The 23,295-nt window shown below is 40.2% G+C and overlaps 3 protein-coding genes across 4 annotated transcripts; all 3 read left to right on the top strand.

The window, feature by feature from the left end:
* Window positions 1-74: 74 nt before the first annotated feature.
* nbr1a (NBR1 autophagy cargo receptor a) lies at window positions 75-8,559 on the top strand. Of its 2 annotated transcripts, XM_027006061.2 has the most exons (21): window positions 77-415; window positions 808-870; window positions 1,010-1,028; window positions 1,177-1,199; window positions 1,376-1,558; window positions 1,728-1,805; window positions 1,915-2,129; window positions 2,405-2,524; window positions 2,729-2,980; window positions 3,254-3,413; window positions 3,583-3,831; window positions 4,223-4,351; window positions 4,479-4,554; window positions 4,671-4,781; window positions 4,994-5,170; window positions 5,317-5,445; window positions 5,617-6,058; window positions 6,258-6,340; window positions 6,576-6,642; window positions 7,129-7,231; window positions 7,615-8,559. In XM_027006061.2, exons 1-21 carry the CDS (start codon window positions 314-316, stop codon window positions 7,792-7,794), a joined length of 2,961 nt encoding a protein of 986 aa, XP_026861862.2. In that variant the 5' UTR covers window positions 77-313; the 3' UTR covers window positions 7,795-8,559. The 2 variants fall into 2 exon arrangements, with proteins under 2 accessions (XP_026861863.2, XP_026861862.2); XM_027006062.2 differs by lacking the exon at window positions 7,615-8,559 and having other exon boundaries at window positions 75-415; window positions 6,551-6,642; window positions 7,129-7,216.
* A 1,195-nt stretch (window positions 8,560-9,754) lies between these two features.
* Window positions 9,755-16,895, top strand: tmem106a (transmembrane protein 106A). Its single transcript, XM_027006065.2, has 8 exons — window positions 9,755-9,912; window positions 10,812-10,976; window positions 11,321-11,384; window positions 14,376-14,529; window positions 15,054-15,194; window positions 15,365-15,408; window positions 16,213-16,266; window positions 16,479-16,895. The coding sequence occupies exons 2-8, from the start codon at window positions 10,859-10,861 to the stop codon at window positions 16,594-16,596; spliced, it is 693 nt and encodes a 230-aa protein (XP_026861866.1). The 5' UTR covers window positions 9,755-9,912; window positions 10,812-10,858; the 3' UTR covers window positions 16,597-16,895.
* A 2,338-nt stretch (window positions 16,896-19,233) lies between these two features.
* Window positions 19,234-21,675, top strand: arl4d (ADP-ribosylation factor-like 4D). The gene is made up of 2 exons (XM_027006066.2): window positions 19,234-19,369; window positions 20,325-21,675. Exon 2 carries the CDS (start codon window positions 20,462-20,464, stop codon window positions 21,062-21,064), a length of 603 nt encoding a protein of 200 aa, XP_026861867.1. The 5' UTR covers window positions 19,234-19,369; window positions 20,325-20,461; the 3' UTR covers window positions 21,065-21,675.
* The last annotated feature ends 1,620 nt before the right edge of the window (window positions 21,676-23,295 follow it).

The following is a 23,295-nucleotide window of genomic DNA, read 5'->3' on the forward strand; positions in this document are numbered from 1 at the left end:
TTTTTTGTATCTTTTTGTATGTTTTCCGGTGATTAAATCCCAGACACGCTTACGGAGTAGACATACGTAGCACCATAGCAATGGTTTTAGTTTATTAACAAGTTTTCCTAACTGCTTACAAACGTGCATAAGAATCGGAACAGAAACGTAAGCGAGGAATGAGCTACTTCCTGTTACGTGGACATGGGGGAGTGTGCAAGTTAAACGATGTAAACAACAACGCGAAGACGGGACAGCTACTGTTGGCTCCTTCATCGACTTGACTTAAAGCATCGTTGTTCCAAATGAAATATTTTATCTGAATTTGGCTAACATGAATCATCCAGTTACTGTCAAAGTGAATTTCCGAGGGAACGTGAAGAAGTTTCCCGTTGTGGATCCAGAGAAAGGCCAGTGGGAGACAGTCGAGGCCTGGGTAAGCAGCCTGGCGAGGTGGCGTCTGTATTGCTGCTGCCAGCTGCGTTTACACTTCTTAGTCCCAGAAGGCCGAGTCCAAGGCCTGCACACGCAAACGCAGAAAAAAAGGTTGTTCGGCAGCTAACTTGGTGGCAAAACACCATATTTATTGCATGTCAAATGTTTAATCATGATTGTTTGAAAATGGGAAAACATTCAAATTGCGACTCTATTTTTGTGACCTAGACAAAGTCGCACTTGGCTGATGACATACTTAAGAAAGAATCATAGTACCCATTTAAGATTGTTCTGAGCGATCTTTTTAAATGGTCGGTTAACCTTCGATGTTTTACTTTTAATGTGGTCTTTCCCCCTCACTTATCATCCCCGTCAATCTCTTATTGCCTTTAGATTAAAACTACTTTCGGGTTATGTCATTTTCAAGTTAAATATTTTGACGAGGACAACGAAGAGGTGAGTAGTATCACAGCTATGGCAATACAATACATTAAGCAGCGTACCCAAATTTAACTTCAGTTATCTGTGAAAAGAATAGTTGCTGTCGCGTAAGAATACGGCGCCTGTTAACGTTTTTGCCTTCTCAATTTCACAGGTATCTATAAACAGTCAAGGTATGTGACAAACACTTGATGCCTCTTTGTGTCCATTTGTGTAACTTGTCTTATAACAAACATGAAATGTTGGATTCCTTTTAAATAGTCATAATACGATTTACAAATATCTTTTTGTGTTAACATTTTACAAACTTTTTTTCATCAGATGAGTATATGGAGGCTTTGAAGGTAGAACATATTTCGTCTTCTTTTAGGTTAACCCCTCTTGCACTATAACTTGTTCTTAGGTCCCTTTTTTGTAAAGAGGAAAGACTTGTATGACCATTACAAATGTAACGTATCTAATGAAATTTAGCAGTTGCAATAAATGAAACATAATTATTGTACATTATTTTCCCCTTTAGAGTGCATTTAAGCAAGCCAACCAGCTTCACATGAATGTCTACAAGATGAAGGGTCAGGCTGAGGGTGGAGCAGTTAAGGCTGAAGTTAAAGAACTTCGAATTGATCCTAGACCAGCACCGCCATATCGGGCCAGAGCGAAGATGGCAGACAAGGAGACACAGGTTACCCCTGAGCGGGACTCGGTGAGGTCTTTCTCTTTTTATTAAATATTCTGCATAGTTGTAGGTTGTTCAGAATGAAAATATGTGCCAAAGCTTAACTTGACAATGCATATTGTTTCTGTCAAGAGCTTCATTTCAATTATACTGGTGGGGGGTATTTTTATTTAATTTAATTTTAATTTTTTTGTAGGTACTTGTGAAGGAAAACAAAGTGACCAAAGTTGAAGAGGAGGCTGTCCCAGCTTGGTTCAGATCTTATATGGACAGAGTATGTGTGCTAATCAGCTTTGCCCTGTTTTTGTTATTATATGTGGGTTATGCATTTTACAACACACTTAATATTTGTTAAGTAAAATGTATCTTGTTTGCTTTGACAGTTTAAAGACCAGGTAGTGAGGGAGGTGGTGGACAAGATGTGTAGCGAGTTCTCTGGCCAGTGCTGCACACATCGAGCTGATCACCCCTCAGAGGAGCCCAGTACTTCTGGTACTCAGATGGCCACAGTCAGTTCTACAACACAAAGAACGTCAAGCTCGACACCCAACTGCAGCAGCTGCAAGGGCCCTGCCACAGGGGGTGGATATCACTGCAGGTAAGGGAAGTCTCCAGGCTTCACAAAGCTTTGTCTTTTCCTGATCAGGACCCCACTTCTCAAAATGACTGTATTGTTACAATCTTAAATGTATAATACAATCATCTTAAATGTATGATACTTGTCCTACCATTTAAAGATGGTCTTTGTTTTATGATGCTTTTGAGAAATCTAGTCAAGATCTGTAAATAAATATAATTTAAATAAATAGTCACATTAAACATTTTATACTTTGAACTGAAAACAAATTAAGTGGTCTGTTTTTATCTGTCCAGTGTGTGTCCCTCTTGCATCTTGTGTGAGCCATGTAGTCACAAACATGACCCAAGTCATCACTTGAAAAGAACAAGGACCCCTTTGTCTGTTCCAGAGCGTGGAGTAACTCCAGAACCCAGGTGACTCCTGTTAAATTGTCTAGGTCTAGAATATCTCATAAAAACCACTCATATTATCTGACATTGTCACAGGTCACTTACTCCCAAACCATAAACAGAATCATAAAAGTCACAAACAGAATCTTAACTTCGGCACTGACATTTTGAGCGTCAGATGTTTACATGGGTTTTGTTGACCGTGCTTGTGCTTTGCTGCTCTCTCAGGTTCTTGCGTCGTGGAGACCGAACTGTACGCAAGGCTGAGCGACAGCGTCTGAAAGCAGAGCGCAGGCAGCTTAAGGCTGAGGTCAAGGAGATCAAGAAGAAGCTGCGGCTGGAGAAGAGAGGTCTGCTGTGGAGTGGAGCCGCGAATGGCACTTGCAGCGGAGGCCTTGGCCCCGCCCCTGGCCCTGACCCTGCTCCTACCCCTGGACCAGCTCCAGCCCCGGGCCCAGACCCTCAGTCCTCCAGTCCAGAGTAAGGGCCATAGTGAGAGGGGTCAGGGCTGGGTGACCTACCTACCCGGCCCAGAACAGTCATTATCAAGATTATCTTATTGTCTGTTATAGTTGCGTTTATCGCTGGCAAGTGGATGGAACTACCTCAAATGCACCCGCTGCCTTTATTGTATTACGTCCTTTTTTTAAAGAAAAAGAAAAAAGAGAAACCTTTTTTTTTGCTATGAGCTTCAAGAAAGAGACAGAAGCTGAATCAAAGCTGTACTCACAATGCTCTGTGCACTCAAACCAGGGGTCCCAAGGTCTTCTGCTCCACCTTGGTGCCCACAATGACTGCCTTGTTTCTGGATGAGAATCTACCAGACGGCACATGTCTGGAGCCTGGCACCAAGTTCATCAAGTACTGGAAGATGAGGAATACTGGCAACATCAGCTGGACCTCTGAGACCAAGGTATTACATAGCAATGGGGTACATACATTAGAATTGTGAGCAGTCATATTTCATTATATGACGCAAGACTGGGTTCTGCGCTTCCACAGGTAATGGTGTGGGTTTCGTTTTTTTTCCCCTCCTCCTGCTGCCACATTTGCATGTGGGTCGTGTGCATTTCTCTCTGTAGCTCAAGTTCATGTGGGGGAACCTGGCGCTGGAGTCAAGAGAGCAGAAGGAGGTGGCGGTGCCCTTCCTGAAGCCAGGCCAGGTTGGTGTTGTGAGTGTGGCGTTCGTGGCGCCCCTGCTCGAGGGCACGTACACCTCCCACTGGCGCCTGGCACACTGCGGGGTGCAGTTTGGCCCCCGGGTGTGGTGCAGCATCGTAGTGGTGCCCAGCTCAGGTCAGAAACCTGGCACTCACGGCAGCAAACCCTTGGTGAGTTGGTGCAGTAGGTTCCTCCTCTTAGTTCTGTTTTGTCTCTGGAAAAAGATTTTGTTCTTGTCGCCAGAGGACGAGCACATCTCCTCCTTAGCAGTTTCTCTAACCACTAGTAATATAGCATTGTTGAGTAGACTAAGTATACTTTGTTTTTACATGTAAAGAGAATGGTCTCCTCTCACATGAAACATTGTCCGTATTCAGTTCTGAGTTCTGGAGTTCCCTTATTAGTGTTTTAGCCAAAGTTTGTTGTCTGCAAAGCCATTTACGGAGCTCAGTGAATTCAAGTGTATTTATGTGTATATATGTTATGCAGGGCTTAGTAAATGTACATATTTTTTGTTTGGACTTTATTGTTAAGTGTCCTTTTATGTGTTTTGATATGCAGATTAATAAACCCAGTATGCTGGGGATGGAGGGCATGTGCTGTTCTGGCTCCAGAGCCTGTGAGAATCAGGGGTCCTCCAGCTGTCAGCAAGAATACTACATTCCCTCTGTAGACCTGCTCACTGCCCAGGTGTGGCTTTAGAAGCACAGAGACTGTCACTGCTGCAAATGCTATATGAAAACAGGCTATCATAAGCATTTATTTTTTCCTCTTATTTGATTTATTTATCTATCTATTTATTTGTTTATTTATTAAGGATCTGCTTTCCTTTGAGCTGCTGGATATAAACATTGTCCAAGAGTTAGAGAAAGTTCCAGCTAACACCCCAGTTGGTACGTTTGTTTTATATCTGTCCTCTCACTTTTGGGTTATTGGGTTCCTAAGACAGTCGTTTCATTTTAGTTATCATGACCAAATAATAAAATTGTTTATTTTATTATGCTCCCAGATATGACCCCATGCATGTCCCCAGTCCCTCATTATGGTCCCATGTTTGGAAAGCATGGAGCCAGTCTAGTCAAAGAGGACCCTGAACACACAAGCACAAAAAAACTGCAAGGTAAGGTGGCAGTTTGGATTTAAAAAGTGACTATGGAAATGCATTTACTGGCGGATGATTGGCTGATTTTTAGCTCTACTGTAGTCAGTAAAAGAATGTCTTTTGCACTTTGTAAAGTGGTTTTCTGTGTCTACCTGATTTAAAAGGGTGATTTAGGTGAACATATGCTGGGCCTGTTCTTAGTGTGGATGTGTGTTGGTTGTTTGTGTTAGTGGTGCAACCCCAGAGGCACATGGACAGTGTGGACCCTCAGGTCCATGAGGAAGGTGATGATGACATTAGTGGGACCCAGTTTGTATGTGAGACTGTGATCAGGTCCCTCACCCTGGAGGAGGAGCCCGAGCACAAACCTCGACTGCGGGCTCGAGCCAGCCACAGCCGGTCTGAGGGTGGGTTTTTTGAACACATTTGAAGATGCGAGTTATGTCTTTATCAACTTTATCATCTTTTTAGTTACATTTCATGAAAATCTCAAGTCCCTGTGTGCACAGTGGTCAAAGCAGAATCTATATATCTGATTAACTGACTCTTACAGTTCATGACCCCAGCCCCTTTAATGAGAGGTCTTTGATGGAGAAGATTGACAGACTACCAATTGTAAAGAGGCCAGAAGCCCCTCCCCCTGTCCAACCACCAGTTATATTGGAAGATTCCATTATCCCAGGTGAAAACCTCATCCAGTCCATAGCATAAACTTCAGAGTGGATTTTTAAAAAATATTGCTGTCTGTAAACATGCATAGATACCAATTTTTACAATGGCGGTGTTAATCATAATTAATCAACCTTTGTTTCAGTCCTTACATAGTCCTCACCACAGATCCTACTGTTTGAAGTCTTTTCAGAAACAGTGATTGGTTCTAATGAAAACCTGTACACTGACCCTGCTGCGCTGGAGGAAGAGGAAGGGAAAAGGGACGAGCAGGACAAAGATGAAGAGGCAGGAGAGTGGGACGAGGTGAGCAGCCAAGCGTCCTCCGCCTCCTCGGATGACTACATCGTCGTCCTGCCAGACTGCTTTGACACCTCCAAACCCCTGGCGGACTCCATGTACAGCTCGGCCATGTCGCAGCCGGGGAACGCCTGCACCACAGAACCCGAGGGAGTGCTGGACCAAACCACTGCGCAGGGGGAGACGGTCGAACCAAAACCCTCTATTCAGAACAGTGTGAATAAGTTGCTGCGCACCTCTCAAATACTCAACACTCCTCCTCTGCTTCCTGAAGTGGTATCTGCACCTGTGTCTCTGTCACCACCCCCAAACCTGCGAACACACAGGTCAGGACCCTGAAAAAATGAGCAATGTCCAGAGACCAGGAGTGCATTGCCATGTGCATTTTTAATTTCTCCCTACTGTAACTTCAAATCCCTGATTTATATGAACTATGTATGTGCCAACTTAATTTGCCTGTTGCCATCGATGTAATAAAATACACGAGCATGGATTGAAGTTTATGTAAATTATTTTCTTACTCAGGTCTATAAAACCGTGCGAGACTGGGATTACACCACAGGGAGCTGAGGAGAGCAGGTCATGTCCACCTGAAGACAATGCAGATGGTGAGTTGCTAGGCAGAACAAGCAAAAGCTGAAAAGACCTTTGTGCAAGAGCTGCATGTCATGGAATGATGCTTAAAAGTGGATTTGTGTAATTTGATATCTAACTGCAACATTTCTTGGCCATGTTATGCTCTTTGACTATTTGCTTTGTAAGAAGACACTGTTTGTATCTTTCAATTAGTATGATTTTCCAGTCACAATTTTTCTCAGGCCATATTGTGTGCGATGACTCCAGGGTTGAGATCAACACATGTGGAGGCCCCTGGCAGTGCCTTTGAGACCTGTGGCTCTCAGGATGCCAGGTAAACCCCTTCACCACTCTCTCTCATTTACACACTCAGGACCTCCTCCTGTCTGTGCATGTCACACTCTATGGTCAAGTTTAAAGGAGTTTTAAGTTTAAACATTTTTTTGATTTTTGCATTTAAATGGACATTTTTATTCTTGAATATAAACATATTCTTTTTTTTTATGTTCCCATACTAATTATTATCTTAATTAATGACAAATGAATGACGAATACAAATCTTCATAATACGGTTGGTCACATGACTTTCAAAAACTTAAACTGAGGTGGGTATCATTGTTTAAAAGCAAAACTTGGAGAGGAAGTACAGGAGAAAGTAGCTCTAAACACTTGATGTTGCTGTGATTCACCAAAGCTCTTGATAAAAGATGTGGCCAATTTGGCTCCTTTTATCTCAACCATTAAAGTAACACAGAAGCAAAGGCAGAGGTGGAGTTCAGTAGTCTTCCAGATCAGATACTTTTTTTTTTTTAATTTGCAGGCTCCGTCATGGTGGCCTGACTGAAGGCCTGGTGAAGGGGGCTCTCTCAGTGGCAGCATCTGCTTACAAAGCTCTGTTTACAGGCCAGAGCAGCTCTACGCAGGTGCTTTCACTCCCAGCAGCACAACATGCTTCTGCTACTGTTTTCATTTCATCCATATCTTCCCCCCCACCCCCACATGTCCAGAAATAGGCAGAGCACAGAGCTAACTGCCAGATATGTGACGGCCATCTTACCCCTACTCTGTAACAAAGCATGCTGAAGCAAATGCTGATTGCCTACAGCAATGGCCTTGTGCATCAAAGAAGAAGTAAACAAAACACTGATGTGTTATGAGCATTTCATGACTCTCAGCTTTGTGTTTTTTGTGCTTGAGCATTTGGTTTTTGCCAGCACTGGTTGAGCATACATACTGAACTGTGCTTGAGGGTGACCTTTGACCCATTTTTTTTTTCTGCTCTGCTCTCGTGCCCTCCACCCCCCAGCGGTCGAGTGAGGATCCGGCGTGTGAGGAAGCCTCGCTGATAGCTGTTCTCCAAGAGATGGGATTCAATGACAAGCTACTAAACCAGAGGCTCCTGAGGAAGCATCAGTACAATCTGCTAGATGTGGTTAATGAGCTGGTGCAGATGACCGACAATGAGTGGTACATGACGAGGCACTGAAGAGCACCACGGCAGCCTTCTCCATAACGACAGAAACCTCGGCAACACTGACATGGGAAGTGTTTGTAATATATTCAGACTAGGATATTGCTCTCTGGAGACTATACGAAGTGTGATGTCAAGGGCTTGTGGTGTGCGGAAGGCATAATCTGGACTCTTAAAAGAGCAGGGTTCCCACATTCAACTGACAATAGGATCAGCAGAGTGCTTACTCGACTGTATAAATTACACTCATGTCTGTTTTTAGGATATGAATGACAAAGCTAAGTAATGGGTTTATTTATCTGATCTATTTTTCTTCAAGCTTAGTAGTGTCCTACCTACCCAGGCTCGAATATGCTTAGCAGTGATGGAATGATGCAAGGACTGATGAGAGAAAGATTTGAAGGTATCACTTGGTAGGTGAGGCTGCTTTTTAGAAAAAATTCACAATTGCAAGTCAGATTGTAGGATATGTAAGAACACCCTCAGTATGTCAATTGCGCTTTGTCACAGTGACATCTATAATCTCTTATTCTGAATTGCACTAATCGCTGTAATGTTAAACCATGTGACGCAAGGGTGTTTGGTTTTTTCCCCAAATCCATTGGAATTTGCAATGGGTTTTTGAGTCATGCTTAACATAGCCAGTGATTGGTCAAGGTTTAGCTAGGCACCAGTTGTTGGATGTCCTCTGTGTACTAGCAGTGTGATCATTGAGCTAATGGCTTGAGTATATGGCTCTTGGTGTCCAAATAAAACATTCCATGTCAGTGGCTGAAATTATTTTTTTTTTGGTCTACATTAGTTTTATTTATAGATAACATGTTTGTTCATGCAAATTAGACAATTTTTCAATCTTTGTTTCCATTAGATATCCTCATCAAAGATGTATGTTTAGTGCTTTATTTTGAAACATAAGTTGTCCCAACACACCTTCCCTCACCCTAAGAGATGCTTCCTGTTTTTGGAAGACAGGAAATGTGGGTGCATATTTAGTACTAGTTTGGGCACTAATTCTTCACTACCTTTTAATAGTACGCCAATGCATTCAAATGACTATAAAACGTCTCTGAAATAAAGCTCTAGAAGTCAAGTCAAAGTCAGCTTTGTCATTCAGACTATACAACAAGTAGTGTACAACTGAATGAGATTGCGTTTCTCCAAATTCCAAAGTGCAAATATACAATAAACATAAAGGTAAGTGCACAAGACAAGACATAGTATAAATACAAGAAATCTATTTTTTATATGTATAAATATAAAATATATATTTTTTATATGTAGAAATCTATTTTTTATATGTAAAAAATATATATATATATTTATATATAATATATATATATTATATATAATATTTATATATATATATATATATTTATATATAATATATATATTTATATATAATATTTATATATATATAATATATTTATATATAATATTTATATATATATAATATTTATATATATTTATATATATATATATTTATATATATATTTGTGATGTACAGAAGTGTTATATAATGTATTCGACATAGCCTACTACTACTAGCCTACTACTTGCATGCTGGTTGGATTTCAAATCAGTATGCAGTATAGTACACACTGAGTGTATTATGCAGTATACAGTATGCAGTAGGCTATTTCGAACATCACATAACCTCATATGAGCATATATAGGTCAGGTGTCAAGAATATTATCAGGCTACAGCTCTGGCAAGAGAGTAAAAAGGTTCAATTCAAGTTTTTTATAACCCATTGAACTTGCTGATTCGTTTGTAATGGCTTTTTCTGCTTAACTGATCAACAGAGCCTTGGGCATAAGGAGCAGTGCACATTTTCCGTGAACCTTGACACAGACCTTTCATAGCTCATAACTGGTAGGTGTGCTTTAGTCACGAGGCCCGATGGTACATTTTGGAAGGTTGAGCAATACTGTGTGTGACCACTGCGCGGCGACAGTGCACTTTAGCTGATAAGTCATCTGAACTAGAAGGAAGTGGTTGCACGCTCGGATTTTCTCCATACGCCTGGAACGCAGGGATATTTGCTCTTTTTACAAAGTAAAATAAGATTTGACTTACAAATGGTGCCACAACTAATCAAGGATACTATGTAATTGGGTCCCCATGATGTCAAGGTAGGTGGAAAACTTCGGCAGGTCGAAAATAATTTCAAACTTTGGTTCTGGCATGGAAATATAAATTGACGACGATGGCTAGGACGAAAACGTACAATACGTCTGTTTAATACATTAATATCACTTTAATATTTAAAACGTTCTGTGAATTATTAACGGAGTTGCTCAATCTCTAAACTGCGACAGAGTCAAACTAACCGATCCTTTGAGGTGCAAGGACTTTTATGTCCTGCAAATGTCCTGCAAATGTCGTGCAAGTCAGAAGTTACCAATTGAAATACTGGTTTGACTCAAACATTCCATGCCTGTAAAATCGTTAACCTCATTAGTCTTTCCTGTACAGCTGCTTGCAAGCCGAAAATGAAATTGCTTTGGGTTCAATTTCTTGATTTTCTTTTTTGAGAATTGAAACCTTAATGGCATCTCTCTCTCTCTGGTTATATGTAATATTTAGTAGGCTATATATTGTCCATGTCATATATATATATATATATATATATATATATATATATATATATATATATATATATGGATATATGGATACGCTAAGTGGCCAAAAACTTGAGGGGCCCTTTTAACGCCAGTGTAGTAAAGGTTATCTGAATCTGGAAAAAAAACAAACTAACAAAAACAGCGAACACACTGAGAACAAAATTCCTTGTTTTAATGGTTGTCCTCAAAGCTGCTTGGAGTTTTTGGGTTTAAAGACCCTTGCTGTCTCCTAATTCCACCTATCCTGTCCTGAAATACAACCGGGGCAGGTGGAATTAGGAACTTGATACTTTATCATCTTTGGAAATGAGCACCAGGAAGCATCTAGGTTAGTTGACTTTCCCTTATTGTATCTCAGGAAGACGATCGTGCTTAGTGTGGTTAATTCTCTTTTTTCCTGTTGATAGGAGAGTTATGGTGGCTTTAGTCCAGTTCCCTGAATAAAGCAGCCAGCATGGCCGACAACAAAGGGATACGGAGGCTGTCCAAGTGGTTGGACTATGGCAGTATCAACGGGGAAGAACAGTGGGACTCATGTCCTACTTGCCAGGGGACAGGAAGGATACCTCGAGGTGAGTCATCGTACACTAAAGCTGCTGTTGAATTCTGTTTTTGTTTGTAGTATGTGTTAATCTCACTAGGTATTTGTGGGATTGCCTACAGTGTACCTTTTTCAGAGTTCAAAACTTATCATTCTTATTTTGTGTAGTGTAGGAAACACTAGCAATCTTTTGTTTTTCCCTACTTGATAATGGAATTGTCAGTAAAAATACATTTTGGTAAAGGTCAGAGTAGTAGTAACATTTCCTACATATGAAATATTTAGGGATGTTGTAGAGGAACTTGCAGTATGGTAAAGGTAATGGTAGGTGGTTTGTTAAAGATTTATACTCTTGTTGACTTGCTGTCTGCTCAGGTCAGGAGGCCCAACTGGTGGCAGTCATTCCATGTAGTGACCAAAGGCTAAAGCCTCGTCATACGTGAGTGTCACATGGTGCTCTGTTATACAAGGCTTTATACTGAATTTTGAAGATACAGAATAATGATTAGGCACAGCAGTAAGATGAAAACTTTATATATTCACTATGAGCACAATTATTAGGCAAGTTGTATTTTTGAGGATTCATTTTATTATTGAATAGCTACAGTGATCTGGGTCAATTTAAAATGTTAATAAACCTGTAACCTGAATATTTAAAAAAGTAAGTCAGGTTTTGGTTTTCTGTTTGTGCAGAATTCTTGGGCAACTATTTGTGTGCAGAATTATTATGCAACTAAATGAAAAATGGAAATTTTCCCCTCTCACTTATTTTTGATCTTTTAAAGTGAGAATAATAAACAAACAACTGAAAATAAACATTTGACCCCCCCCCCCCAAAAAAAACACCAAAAAAACAGTGATCAATATAGCCACCCTTCTTTTTAACCCATGTCATAAGCCTTCTATTCATGAAGTCTGTCAGTTTTTTAATCTGTTGACTTTTTATGCAGCAGCAGCCACAGTGTCCCACTGTTCGGTGATCGATTCTGTTTTCTTTCACTGTAAAACTCCCATTAAAAAAAGGGCCAAATGGGGTTTAGGTCAGGTGAGGAAGGGGGCCATGTCATTATTCTTTCATCTTTAAGGCCTTTATTGGTAGCCACACAGTAGAGTACATTGATGCATGTGATGGAACATTGCTCTGCATAAAAATCATGGTCTTCTTGAAAGAGGCACTGTTCCACTGCTTGAAGAAAGTGTCTTCTAAAAACTAGCAGTAAGTTTGAGAGTTAATTTTTGAGTCCATCTTCAACCCAAAAAGGTCTAACTAGCTCATCTTTAATAATACCAGCCCATAGCAGTACCCCACCTCCTGGAGTTTGAGATGAAGTGGAGCTCTGTGCCTGTTACTGATCCAGCCACGGGTCCATCCATCTGGTCCGTCGAGAGTCCCTCTTGTCTCATCAGCCCATAAAACTTTTAAAAAGTCTTCAGATATTTCTTGGCCCAGTTTTGACATTTCAGCTTATTTGTCTTCAGTGGTGGTCAGGTTTCAGCCTTCCTTACCTTGGCCATGTCTTTGAGTACTGAACACCATGTCTTTTCTCAACATGTTTGTTGCGACCCTGTTGACTAGTTGCAACGAAATGTTTGCTTGTTCGGTGATCACGCCCCAATATCTTAGCAAGTTTAAGAGTCCTGCAACCTTCTGAAATATTTTTTTTTTCTTTTTTTTTAACTTTGATTTTTGACTTTTCAGAGTTAGTTAAATCTCTTTTCGGCTCATTTTGTCTGAGGAAAAGAAGCTGCCTATTAATTATGCACCCCTTGATACTGGGTGTTGCTTTCCTTAGGCCACACCCTACCTCATTACACAAATATACATCACCTGATATGCTTATATCCAATTCAATCCATTCAAGTTTATACAGCCTGGAGTTGGAAAATGTACATTTAAAGAAAATAATGTAAAAAATAAAAATAAATATATATATATATATAAATAATGGTCTTTTTTTCTGAACGTCATAAATCCCGAGCTGTACATGATTTTGGTGTCATACCTGAATCTGGTATGAGCAGTGTGCATGCTCATGGATCCAGTGTAAAGTTAATTCACCTCCATTCAAAAATTGTACATTTTCTTGATGGGACAGCATACCATATGAATGCTATACACCAGTGCTGTGCAGTGTATAAAGCAGGTAAAGTGCATAAAGCGCACCACTGTAGTAAAAATGTAAGTTTAATTGGTTGGTTAGTTTTCACTAATGGGCATCGACCTTAAAGTTAGTCAATAGATTTTCTACTGCATTTAGGCCAAAGCTTTGACCAGGTCTCTTTAGAACATCTGCCTTGTTCCTAGCAAGCCACTTCATGGTAGCTTTGGCCTTATGCTTGGGGTCATTGTCCTGTTGGAATATGAATTTCTAGGCCATTTTCAGGTTTTTCATATATTTCATCAGGTTCTTCTACTAAATCACCCTTCACTTGTCTTGTCAACACTGAGAGAAGGATGGATCAAGTTCATCAGTGTCTGCAGATGAGATGCAAATTCCTACAAAAGTCCAAACAGCTTCACGTTCAGGATGATTGCTGCTAAATGCAACATTTGGCATTCATGCCAGAAAGTTTTCTTTTAGTTTTATCTGACTACAAGACTTTCCAGTCTGTTGCAGAATCCTTCAGGTGTCTTTGTGGAAACTTTAAACGGGTCTCCAGATGAGCCTTTTTGAAAAATTGCTTTCTTTATGCCCCTCTGCGGCGCAGGCCAGATGTATGCAGTATCTTTGATATTTTGTTAGGCACATGTTTTCCTCTGCTGGCCATAAAACCCTTTAGGTCTATCAAGGTTCCCATTGGTTCCTTGTGGCCTACATGACCAAGTGTCTTCTCTCTGGTCATCTAGATTTGATGGACGCCCAGATTTTGACAGCCTGTGGGCAATGCTTTACACTTTTCTCTTATTAATGATGTACTTTACAGTGCTCCAGGGTATCTTCAGAGCTTTGTAAATCTTTGTATATCCCTCACCTGACATGGACATTTGCACAGCTTTGTCATGGCTTTGTTTTTGGAGGGCTTGAGAAGCCATACTGCTGCCTTCCTGTGGACCTGCACTGATGTGCAAACCAAAGAACTACAGAAACAGCAGTTTTTATTCAAGCTCTCAAGTTAATGGCTCTGATTGTTCACAGATGTTGGAAAATCTCACCCTGAAGGCAATTGGTTACTCCTGATTTTATTTGAGGGATGTTGTAGTAAAGGACTGGTACACTCATCAGCCTTAGATATTCTAGTGGGTCACTTTTAAATAATGTTAGAAATTTTTATTTTTTTTTATATTGTTTTCACTTTCACATTGTGTGTGTGTGGGGGGGGCATCTACACGTGTAGATTAACAAAAACAAAAAACTTACCAATGTATAGGTCATCTAAATAAGAAAATTAGTTAAAGTGACTATTTTCTATCTGTTGTGTGTTGTTGCAGGAAGCTGTATGTGTGCTTGTCTGTGCTTCTGTGCCTTCTGATTTGTTCGCTGATACTGTTCTTCCTGTTTCCTCGGAGCATTGAGGTGTCCACCATCACCCTCCAATCTTCAGTGATCTATTTTACACCAAATAATGTTGAGATGATTATCACAGTAAGCATATATATTTTTTTGCATTCTTACTCTAAACTTTCCACTACACAAGCATTGTCACATTGCAATATCACTGTCAGCAAACCGTGGTATGTAAAGCACCCTAACCCTTAGATCTTGCCAGATAAGAAACTTAGTTTAGAGTTTGGTATCTTGCTCCAGTTTACAGTGGCACTAAAAAGGTTGGGTCACTAAAACATGACCTTAGATTATTATCATGATGGCTCACCTGTGAGTCAGCTGCTGCTCTCATTTCCTAATATGCAGGTCTAAACCACAGCATGTTTTCTTATTACATCATGAACATATGCTGAGTTTCCCATGATCATCAAAACCTTATTTCTGAAAAATGTAACAGTTTACAGAAATATCTGGAAGCAGCTAGAAACAGACTTATGAAAAAATGTTTACTGTCATTTCACTTCTTTACTGTATTTACTACATGTCTAATCTGTTTACTTCCACCCCCCCCCGCCCCAATATAAGCCTTTCATGCAGCTGACTTCCTGTTGTCCAATCTGCAGAATAAACTAAACCTCAGCAATCAAAACTTTGTCACTGTCCAAGCTCATGACCTGGAACTGCAAGCTTTGATTTACGAGACTGTGGTGGGAAAGACCAAAATGCCAAACGTAACTACACTTCTCCCACGCTCAGAGAAAACGGTAAGTGTGAAGTGCTCTTTTATTTCACCCTTAAAAGCTCTTAAATTATGAAGCTTGTGTAAACTTATATTTGCAAATTTGGGATTAGAGTAGCTACAACCATATAGACATATTTCACAATAGCTTGAATGTATTCTGCATTTTCTGAACAAATGATTTTCCTTCCGCAGTTCACCGTTGTGACTAACATCACCATTGAGGATCCTGGTCTGAAGTAAATACTTGATTATTTATGAATAATTATTTTCCTTTGTTGTAAATGTTCAACCATACAGACAAATAGAGCACTTTTTAAAGTCACTCTGGATAAGGGCGTCTGCTAAATGCCGTAAATGTAACCACAGTGACTAAAGATACATACCTCCAGCGACTGCATCACAAGTCATGAATGTGTTTGGAGGAGGACACTAAGCACTCTGCAGCTGAACTGTAGTGTTGTAGTTGACAGCCTGTGGTTCACAGGGCAGCCACTCGAACCATGAAAATGGCAAAGATCACTCACAGTAGTTGTGTTTGTTTGCTGGAATACTCAAACACAGCAGAGACAAGTCTGCCTAAAGGTGTGCCCTCTAAAGCACTGCTTTTATTAGTAGTTTTTATTGCACATTCTAAGAAATTTGAGTGTTCATTCTTACCAGCATGAAGTGGCAGCAATATTTATGGTGATTATATAAAAAAAACAACAATATATATATAATATATATATATATAGATAGATAGACAGAGAGATAGATAGAGAGATAGATAGATAGATAGATAGATAGATAGATAGATAGATAGATAGATAAAGTGCTGCTCAGAATCCAATAGCTCTGTAGTCCTGAAATGAACCAGTTTATGCACACCTACATGGAGGCAGCCATGTTTTAAAATAGATTTAGTGGAGTGTTTCCTGAATTTCCAGGCCACTAGGAGTCAGTGTAATGGCTTTAATACTGTGAAGAATCAGCATTGCAAAACAATGACTTATTGCTATTTTAATTTTTTAATGTTATTAAAAATGTTAATTTTCCCACAGTGCCTACTGCAAGTCAGGTTCTATCCAGATCCACACTTTGTTTTTGCATTTACAGTAAGTGCATTTTCACCTATTCATAAAATGTTCTAATTAAAAACCTCCATCATATCCTATGGCCAGTCTGTAATTTTCTATTTACATTTATATGTGAAAGCTATTAACTCAGAAGCTTCATCTTAAAGTGGTATAGCCTAACTTGGGGTAGTCCACAAAATGGGCTAGTAATATATAGAGTAGTAATCCATATAAACTTCTATTCTTTACAGAATGACTATAAGAGTGTCTTACTTGTCTCATGGGGAGCAGCTGTCTATGGATACCTATGAGTATATTGACTGTGGGACAAACTCTACAGTTCCACATTCCTTTCCACAGCTTCACTGACATACCAGGTTACAAAGACAAACAAGAAGTATTCAAAGAAAGGAAAAGGACTTTTCAATTCATTAAGTTTTGTTTACACATTTGTTCTTTCTTGAGTTTAGCAGTCGCATGCTCTGCATAATTTTAAGAGTTGATCATACTATTTTCTGCCTTAACCGAAACTAATAAAATGTCATGATTATCTTAACGATTTGTCAGTGCTGAGTGAACTGTACACATCAGTGAATAGGATGTATTGCAGGTTATGCATTCTGCTGTTTACTTTGATTTGCACTTTAAAATAAACTGGCTAAGAACCATTTTTGTTCATTCAGTTCTTTTTCAGCATGCTGAGGGAAGTCAAAAAACCGTGATGGTCAGATTTCAGCTTTGCAGTTTCGTCAACCGTGTTCTCATTAAAGCAGATTCGAGCAATAGTTTACAGTATTTTATTTTGATGGGTGGTGCTTTGTGAAGGAGGAAGAAAAAGTGATGGTATCAGATAATTTACTGTAGTGCAGAAGCTCTGGTACTGCAGTGACATCTGTGTTCTGCTTGCTCACCATTGTTGGGAGTACTGTGTAGACTGAACAAACACAGCATGTGCGGTGCATAAGATCATCTTGCCTTGCAGTCCTTTGAGTGCTAACGGTTGAAAATATCGCTACATAAACACATTAGTTGCTTTGTGCAATAGTGAATCAAAAGATTTATTGCCTAGTCTTTTGAATAACACTTAACAGGGACTTCCAGTATTTTTACATTTCTGAAAACAACAAACATGTTGACTCACCGTGTATCTGTTCTCAGTCTTGGTGCTATATTGCTCTTTCTTTACATGCTGACAATGACAGTGAATTCTTTCATCAGGCACTGGGGTAAAAAAAAAAAAAAAAGATGGCATTAGCAAGTTCAGAAACAGACATTGAGCTTCAAAAGTCATTTTTTGATTAAAATGTTTTGAATTGTAAGCCTTCAAACTGTAACTTTAAATAGGTGAACCTGAGTTTCTTTGAGCATGCTACAGAACAAAGCAATACACACTTGGATTTTTTTCAACAAAAGTGTGATTACACAAGTTGTGTATGCTATTTCTGCCATTTAGCAATAGACTGTCATAACTGCATTGTGTTTGCGTGCATAACACACCCAGAGGTTCACCGGACCCTGTCAGGGCTGATGGTGTTACAGACACATCACTCTGGCCCTCTTCCATTGTGCTGTGCTTTTGCCCGTCTCTCTATGGAACCACCAAAGTCAAATGACAAACTATCTCACACAAGTCAACACCAAGCCCACGCACTGACCTAGTCATATCCAACACACAGCATTCACAAAGCAAGGTGGCAATGGCCGTATATACTGCAGTGATCAGCTCTGCTTTGGGTTGGGGACAGATGCTTACTGTAATGCTCTGCTTGGCTTTGGTGGCCAACCTACGGTCCAGTGCATTTTGTCGGCGCCGAGCCTCCCAGTGCATTGCAGACATCCTACACTGCTTAGCGAAAGGCCTGCGAGGGGGATGGATTTATATGACTGTTCAACAGAAAGTAACATGAGAGTCTCCATTTCCTGATTAATGTAATTCAAGCTCAGATGCTGAGAGGTGTCTATTGTTATGCCATACATGGAGAATCATGAGAGGAGGAAGGGAAAAAACCTGATCAGATTTGTCAATATAAAGCACAAAACTACATTTAAACCATGACCCTGGCTTAAGTATTAATTTGGTTCAAGAAAATCATTTCAGAGTTGAAAATGATGCTATTGAACCAATTTCCTTGGACTGTAGGCTACTAGTAAAACAAGTTCTGTAGCCTAGTGATGGTAGACTTAAATGATTAAAAATAACATTGCAGCCACATTAAAAATATGTAAGCCTGACATTAAAAATTAATTACACTCAAATGCAAACCTTCATAAAAAACCTAATCACTTCTAACAACCTGATACTCCAAAGGAAAGGTATTTTTAAACCTAATGTGGACTCACCAACATTAGCCTTTTTCAGTCTGCACTGGCTCCAGTCTGCCGTGTTCTTTGACGGCTCGTGCGCTCCATAGCAACTTTCCAAACAACAAAGGAAGACGCTTAAGCGAATGACGACAGATCGTGACGTCACACACGTTCTTGCCGGTCATAAGGAAACTGCAGTAGCTAATTCCTTTATACCTCAAACCTCCATGCCGATGAACATAGATTCATCGGTAGGATCTGATGCAAGAGCGCCAAACAAACTCACGATGGCGCCACAGTAGTTAAAATTTAATATCAAGCTTTGCATGTGCCCCACGTACGTTCCAGATCAAAGCTAAGTGAAGTAAACGTAGCTGTGTTTACAATGTCGTGTTGCATTGGACTGACCTGAAGATAGTACATTTCTTATCTCTTTATCTTTTTCTGCTAACTCCTGAAAAAGATAAAGTATCCGTGTGGTTAAATTATTATTATTACACAAACCATGTAATTGAAGTGACCTAAAAAAAATATTTTCTAGTTTCATTACATTTATGCGCGGAAAGTAGGTACAGCGAAGTCACCGACCACGAAACGCAATGCAGTCGACCACTAGATGGAGTTGCGACGGGAGGAGGGAAGCATGGTGACGTCACATGCAAATTGATCTAGCGCTTACGCGCTCGCCTCCTGTCTGCTGCTTCTTGTTGGAGAGAGAGGTAACAGGCTCTCTAGGCGCAGAAAATGATTACTGTTTCGAATCGAAGAGTCGAATGGATCTTAACATTTATATAGATTAAAATGCCGATTTGCCGTTCATGAGACAAAAGTCATCTGGGTAAGCAGTTTTGTACCGATTTGATTTATAAAGCGTCGCCGGCAAATATCACGTCCTATAGCGTAAAGAGTGCTGTGCTGCGGTTTTCTCTCATTTAGATTCTATGTATCTCTGACAACAAAACCAACGTTTTTCAGTTTTAGCGTGATATATGGTAAGATAACGCTTTCTTGTGTAAATGGTTCCATGTAATTTACAGTAAGGGTAAGTAAATTAAAAAACTTAAAACTTCACTTCTTCAGCTTAGTCTATGGGGCAGTCTGTTTTATAATAACTAACATACGTTACGTGTAAAATAACATATTCCAGCATTTCCCTAAAATTATATGATGTCCAGACATTTTTTAAATGATAGCTTTAGGTGTTGGACGTCAGTTGATTTTATTCCTTTGGTTTATATTGTTTATATAAATACCAGTTTGTTTGTATTGAAAATAAGGCTTAAACACAGCCCTAAGCTTTCTTAAACAATTAGTTGAGACATATGCTGCCCTAAGAAATCCATTTCTGTTTAGCAGTCTTACAGATTAGGCGCAGCAAATACACATGGAGACAGCGTAAATTCTCTTAATTACATGGCCAGTCACCTACGTTTTCCCAACGAAGGCAAACATATTTTAGTATATATTAGTGTTTAACTATATAGTTTAGTGCTAGTTATTCCACGTACTATGGTGTCACTGTAGCCTACCACAAAACTACATGCTAGGACAACAGTTAGGATTTTACTGTAAACTGCAAAAGTGCTAGAGTGGTCCTTTACAGTATCGGTAGTGAAAAAATAAGAATCAAATCTGTATTTGTTTTTACAGTGATGCTCTGCTATCTGTTTCTTTAAACTCTTATACCAGAGGATTGTAATTAAAGTGGCGACCCCCTCTTTTACATGAGGACTGTTGGAAATCTCTTTCAGGCATGTTTGATAGTAACCAGCTGTTGTGTTTGCTTTTATTAGGTTCAACACTGTGCTTCTGGTCTCATTGCCCCTCTGTCTGCCTCCAGTTCTTTTGAAGTAGGTGCAAATGCCAAACACTTAAAGCCACATCCACGGGTCTGCTGCCTCTCACAAGGGAGTGAGAAAATCAAATTGCCATGGGAAACCAACTGACAGACATGGCTCCCAACACACCGTTCCTTCCTAACTTCCAGTCTCTTCATGTGGTGGTTATTGGACTGGACTCTTCTGGCAAAACCTCCCTCCTTTACAGACTCAAGCTGAAGGAATTCGTCAAAACCATTCCAACTAAGGGCTTTAACACAGAGAAGATCAAAGTGCCAGTGGGCAACGGCCGCGCCATCACGTTCCAGGTGTGGGACGTGGGTGGCCACGACAAGCTGCGGCCTCTGTGGAAGTCGTACACACGCCGCACCGATGGTATGGTCTTTGTGGTGGACTCCACGGAAGCCGAGCGCATGGAGGAGGCCAAGGTGGAGCTGCACAAGATCACACGCACGTCAGAGAACCAGGGTGTGCCCGTGCTCTTGCTGGCTAACAAACAGGATCTTCCGGCCGCGCTGGCTGTCAGCGAGGTGGAGAAGGTTCTGGCTGTGCACGAACTGAGTGCCAACACCCTGCACCATGTGCAAGGATGCAGCGCTGTTGATGGGCAGGGTCTGCAGCAGGGCCTGGAGAAACTGTACGAGATGATCCTCAAAAGGAAAAAGATGGTGCGGCATGGCAAGAAGAAGAGATGAGCAGCTTAGGGCACCCTTTTAAGACTCGGTTATGCCTCCTGTGAACCCCTGCGATGGTCTCTGTATTATTGTGGGATTTGGCAGCGATTTGCTGAACAAAGGAATTGTTCCAGATGGCCCTGAGGTCAGGAGAAAATGGATTTGACCTTTATGTGTCACAGTATTGAACTGCTTTCTTCCATGCCTAGTATTGCTGTGCAGCAGCCCTTTGTATCTGAGGAATTATATGCGATAGGTCTGATCTGTAGCATCAACAGAATTTAAACGTATTTCTTTTGTTCATATATTTTGTCCTCTAGAAATCAAATAGACTGAATTGAGGACCATAGCTGGCAACATATAGATTTTTCTTTCAGAGGCACCTCAAACAAAGCCTTGTGTTTTAGTTTTGTTGGACAGATTGCCAGTGCGGATATAAAAAAGACTGTATAAAATGTTTAGGCTAAAGTATTTGTGGATTTAACATCCAAAGCAGCGAGTGTTCACACTTCTGAGGTCAAGTTTATGTTGGGAAACCTGATTGTTTTTACATGCTGTAAATAGTTTTTTTTTGTAATGCTGAGAAATTAATAAATTATAGATAACTTTGACACAAATTATGTGTAAACAGACATCTTATGTGTAAACAGACATTCATTATAAGAAATTGTGATTTTGTCTTTCAATATTGTCACAAATGTTGGGAAAAGCAGTTTCAGTCTATGGCACTAAGATATGGAGAGGAATTCTGGCTAGGTGATAATTAGAGCGACCAGTGAACCCTTATCCTTCCCCCTACATATGTGTTACATATTTATTACATGTGTTGTCAAAGGATAATTTTCATTTAGCTGACACTTTTATCCAAAGCAACTTACAATTATGACTGAGTACAACTTGAGCAATTGAGGGTTAAGGGCCTTGCTCAGTTGCCCGGCAGTGGTAACTTGGCATTGGACCCACAATCTTCCAATTACAAGTCAAGCACCTTAACCACTGAGCAACCACTGAATAGCTCAGTGCTGTCATCTGCTGCTAGGACATTTACCTTACCTAACATCGATATGAACACTCAGATGTGTTCTTGGGTGATGAAATCTTACACCAAAATAGCAGCCTGCTCAAACCTACTTGTAGATGCAGTGCTTTGATGATGTCATTGCTGGCCTGTGAGAATGTTCCAAAGCTCTGACCAGCTGTAAGAATGTCCGGTGTCATTTTATGTCTCATCGAAGACATTTTTAAAACTTTAAAAATTTTTTTTTAAAGTGCAAGAATAGTTTTTTTATTCTGCTACTGTCCTCTGGTCCATTGTACATTAATGTTACAGCAAATGAGCCCCAACCCCCACTAGAGCTCAGTAAGACACCAAATCCATTTACTTTACTCTTAACTTCCCAGTGTGGCAGCTGCTTCAGGCTTGATTGGATTAATCAGTGATCTGGTTCTGGGCTAAGAAAGCTGCAGTGGGGAAATAAAGCAAGATTGATTTATTCCACTGGGCTTTTTTTTTTAAGTTTGCGGGAGTAACGTCAAGGGACCTCTTGTGCCAGTAAGTGGATGACCTGTAATTTGCCTTCTGGATTAATTTATCCATCCAATATCTCAAGGTTTCTTTATATTCCCTGAATGAACACATGCTCTTGAGTCATATTACTGTCTGTTATGCACGCAAATATAGCTTATTATTCGGAATTGCCCAATGTGAGGCAGTATTAAAAATTTCATTTTGGAAAAAAATGAGAACAGTTGAACACAGTCACTACCATTACTGCCTCACATCGGTCAAGTCCCATTATGTCTCAGCTTCACTGAAAGCGCTACCACTGTCCACTGCTAAGCACTAATGATTTTATTGATCACTTCAGTCTTCATCCAGCCTTTGGCATTGATAATTGTTCTCAATCATTGTAACCTCTGGCTGTCTGTATGATTTGAGACAAGAAGGCAGTTGAAGGATGTAAAGCCAAATGGCAGAGCTAGACTTGGGAACAATGGCATTTTACCTATCTTGCTCTCTCAATGTTATCTGAAGAATGCAGGATAAGGGACAGGCACCCCGATGAGCTGCTTAATTAAGATGAGGAACTGTGTTGTAAGGCCGAAAACAAGCAAGAATCCACCATTTGCCCTGCTGGGAAGCCAAGCTTTTGTGCTAATTCTGGAGATGGAATTTCTATGCAATTTACATAGAAATATGCAAAAGATTCACGCATCATTGACCTGAAAGAACCACAAAGCCATATATCTTG

This window comes from Electrophorus electricus, chromosome 14 (genome assembly GCF_013358815.1).
Source record: "Electrophorus electricus isolate fEleEle1 chromosome 14, fEleEle1.pri, whole genome shotgun sequence".
Classification (NCBI taxonomy): domain Eukaryota; kingdom Metazoa; phylum Chordata; class Actinopteri; order Gymnotiformes; family Gymnotidae; genus Electrophorus; species Electrophorus electricus.

Bases quoted from the DNA above. Each gene is read 5' to 3' on its own strand.
- nbr1a (XM_027006061.2), top strand. From the start codon at position 314: ATGAATCATCCAGTTACTGTCAAAGTGAATTTCCGAGGGAACGTGAAG. The intron at 416-807 runs GTAAGCAGCCTG...TATTGCCTTTAG, and splicing joins GGGAGACAGTCGAGGCCTGG to ATTAAAACTACTTTCGGGTT. The intron at 7,232-7,614 runs GTGCTTTCACTC...TCCACCCCCCAG, and splicing joins GCCAGAGCAGCTCTACGCAG to CGGTCGAGTGAGGATCCGGC.
- tmem106a (XM_027006065.2), top strand. From the start codon at position 10,859: ATGGCCGACAACAAAGGGATACGGAGGCTGTCCAAGTGGTTGGACTAT. The intron at 10,977-11,320 runs GTGAGTCATCGT...CTGTCTGCTCAG, and splicing joins GACAGGAAGGATACCTCGAG to GTCAGGAGGCCCAACTGGTG. The intron at 15,195-15,364 runs GTAAGTGTGAAG...TTCCTTCCGCAG, and splicing joins TCCCACGCTCAGAGAAAACG to TTCACCGTTGTGACTAACAT.
- arl4d (XM_027006066.2), top strand. From the start codon at position 20,462: ATGGGAAACCAACTGACAGACATGGCTCCCAACACACCGTTCCTTCCT.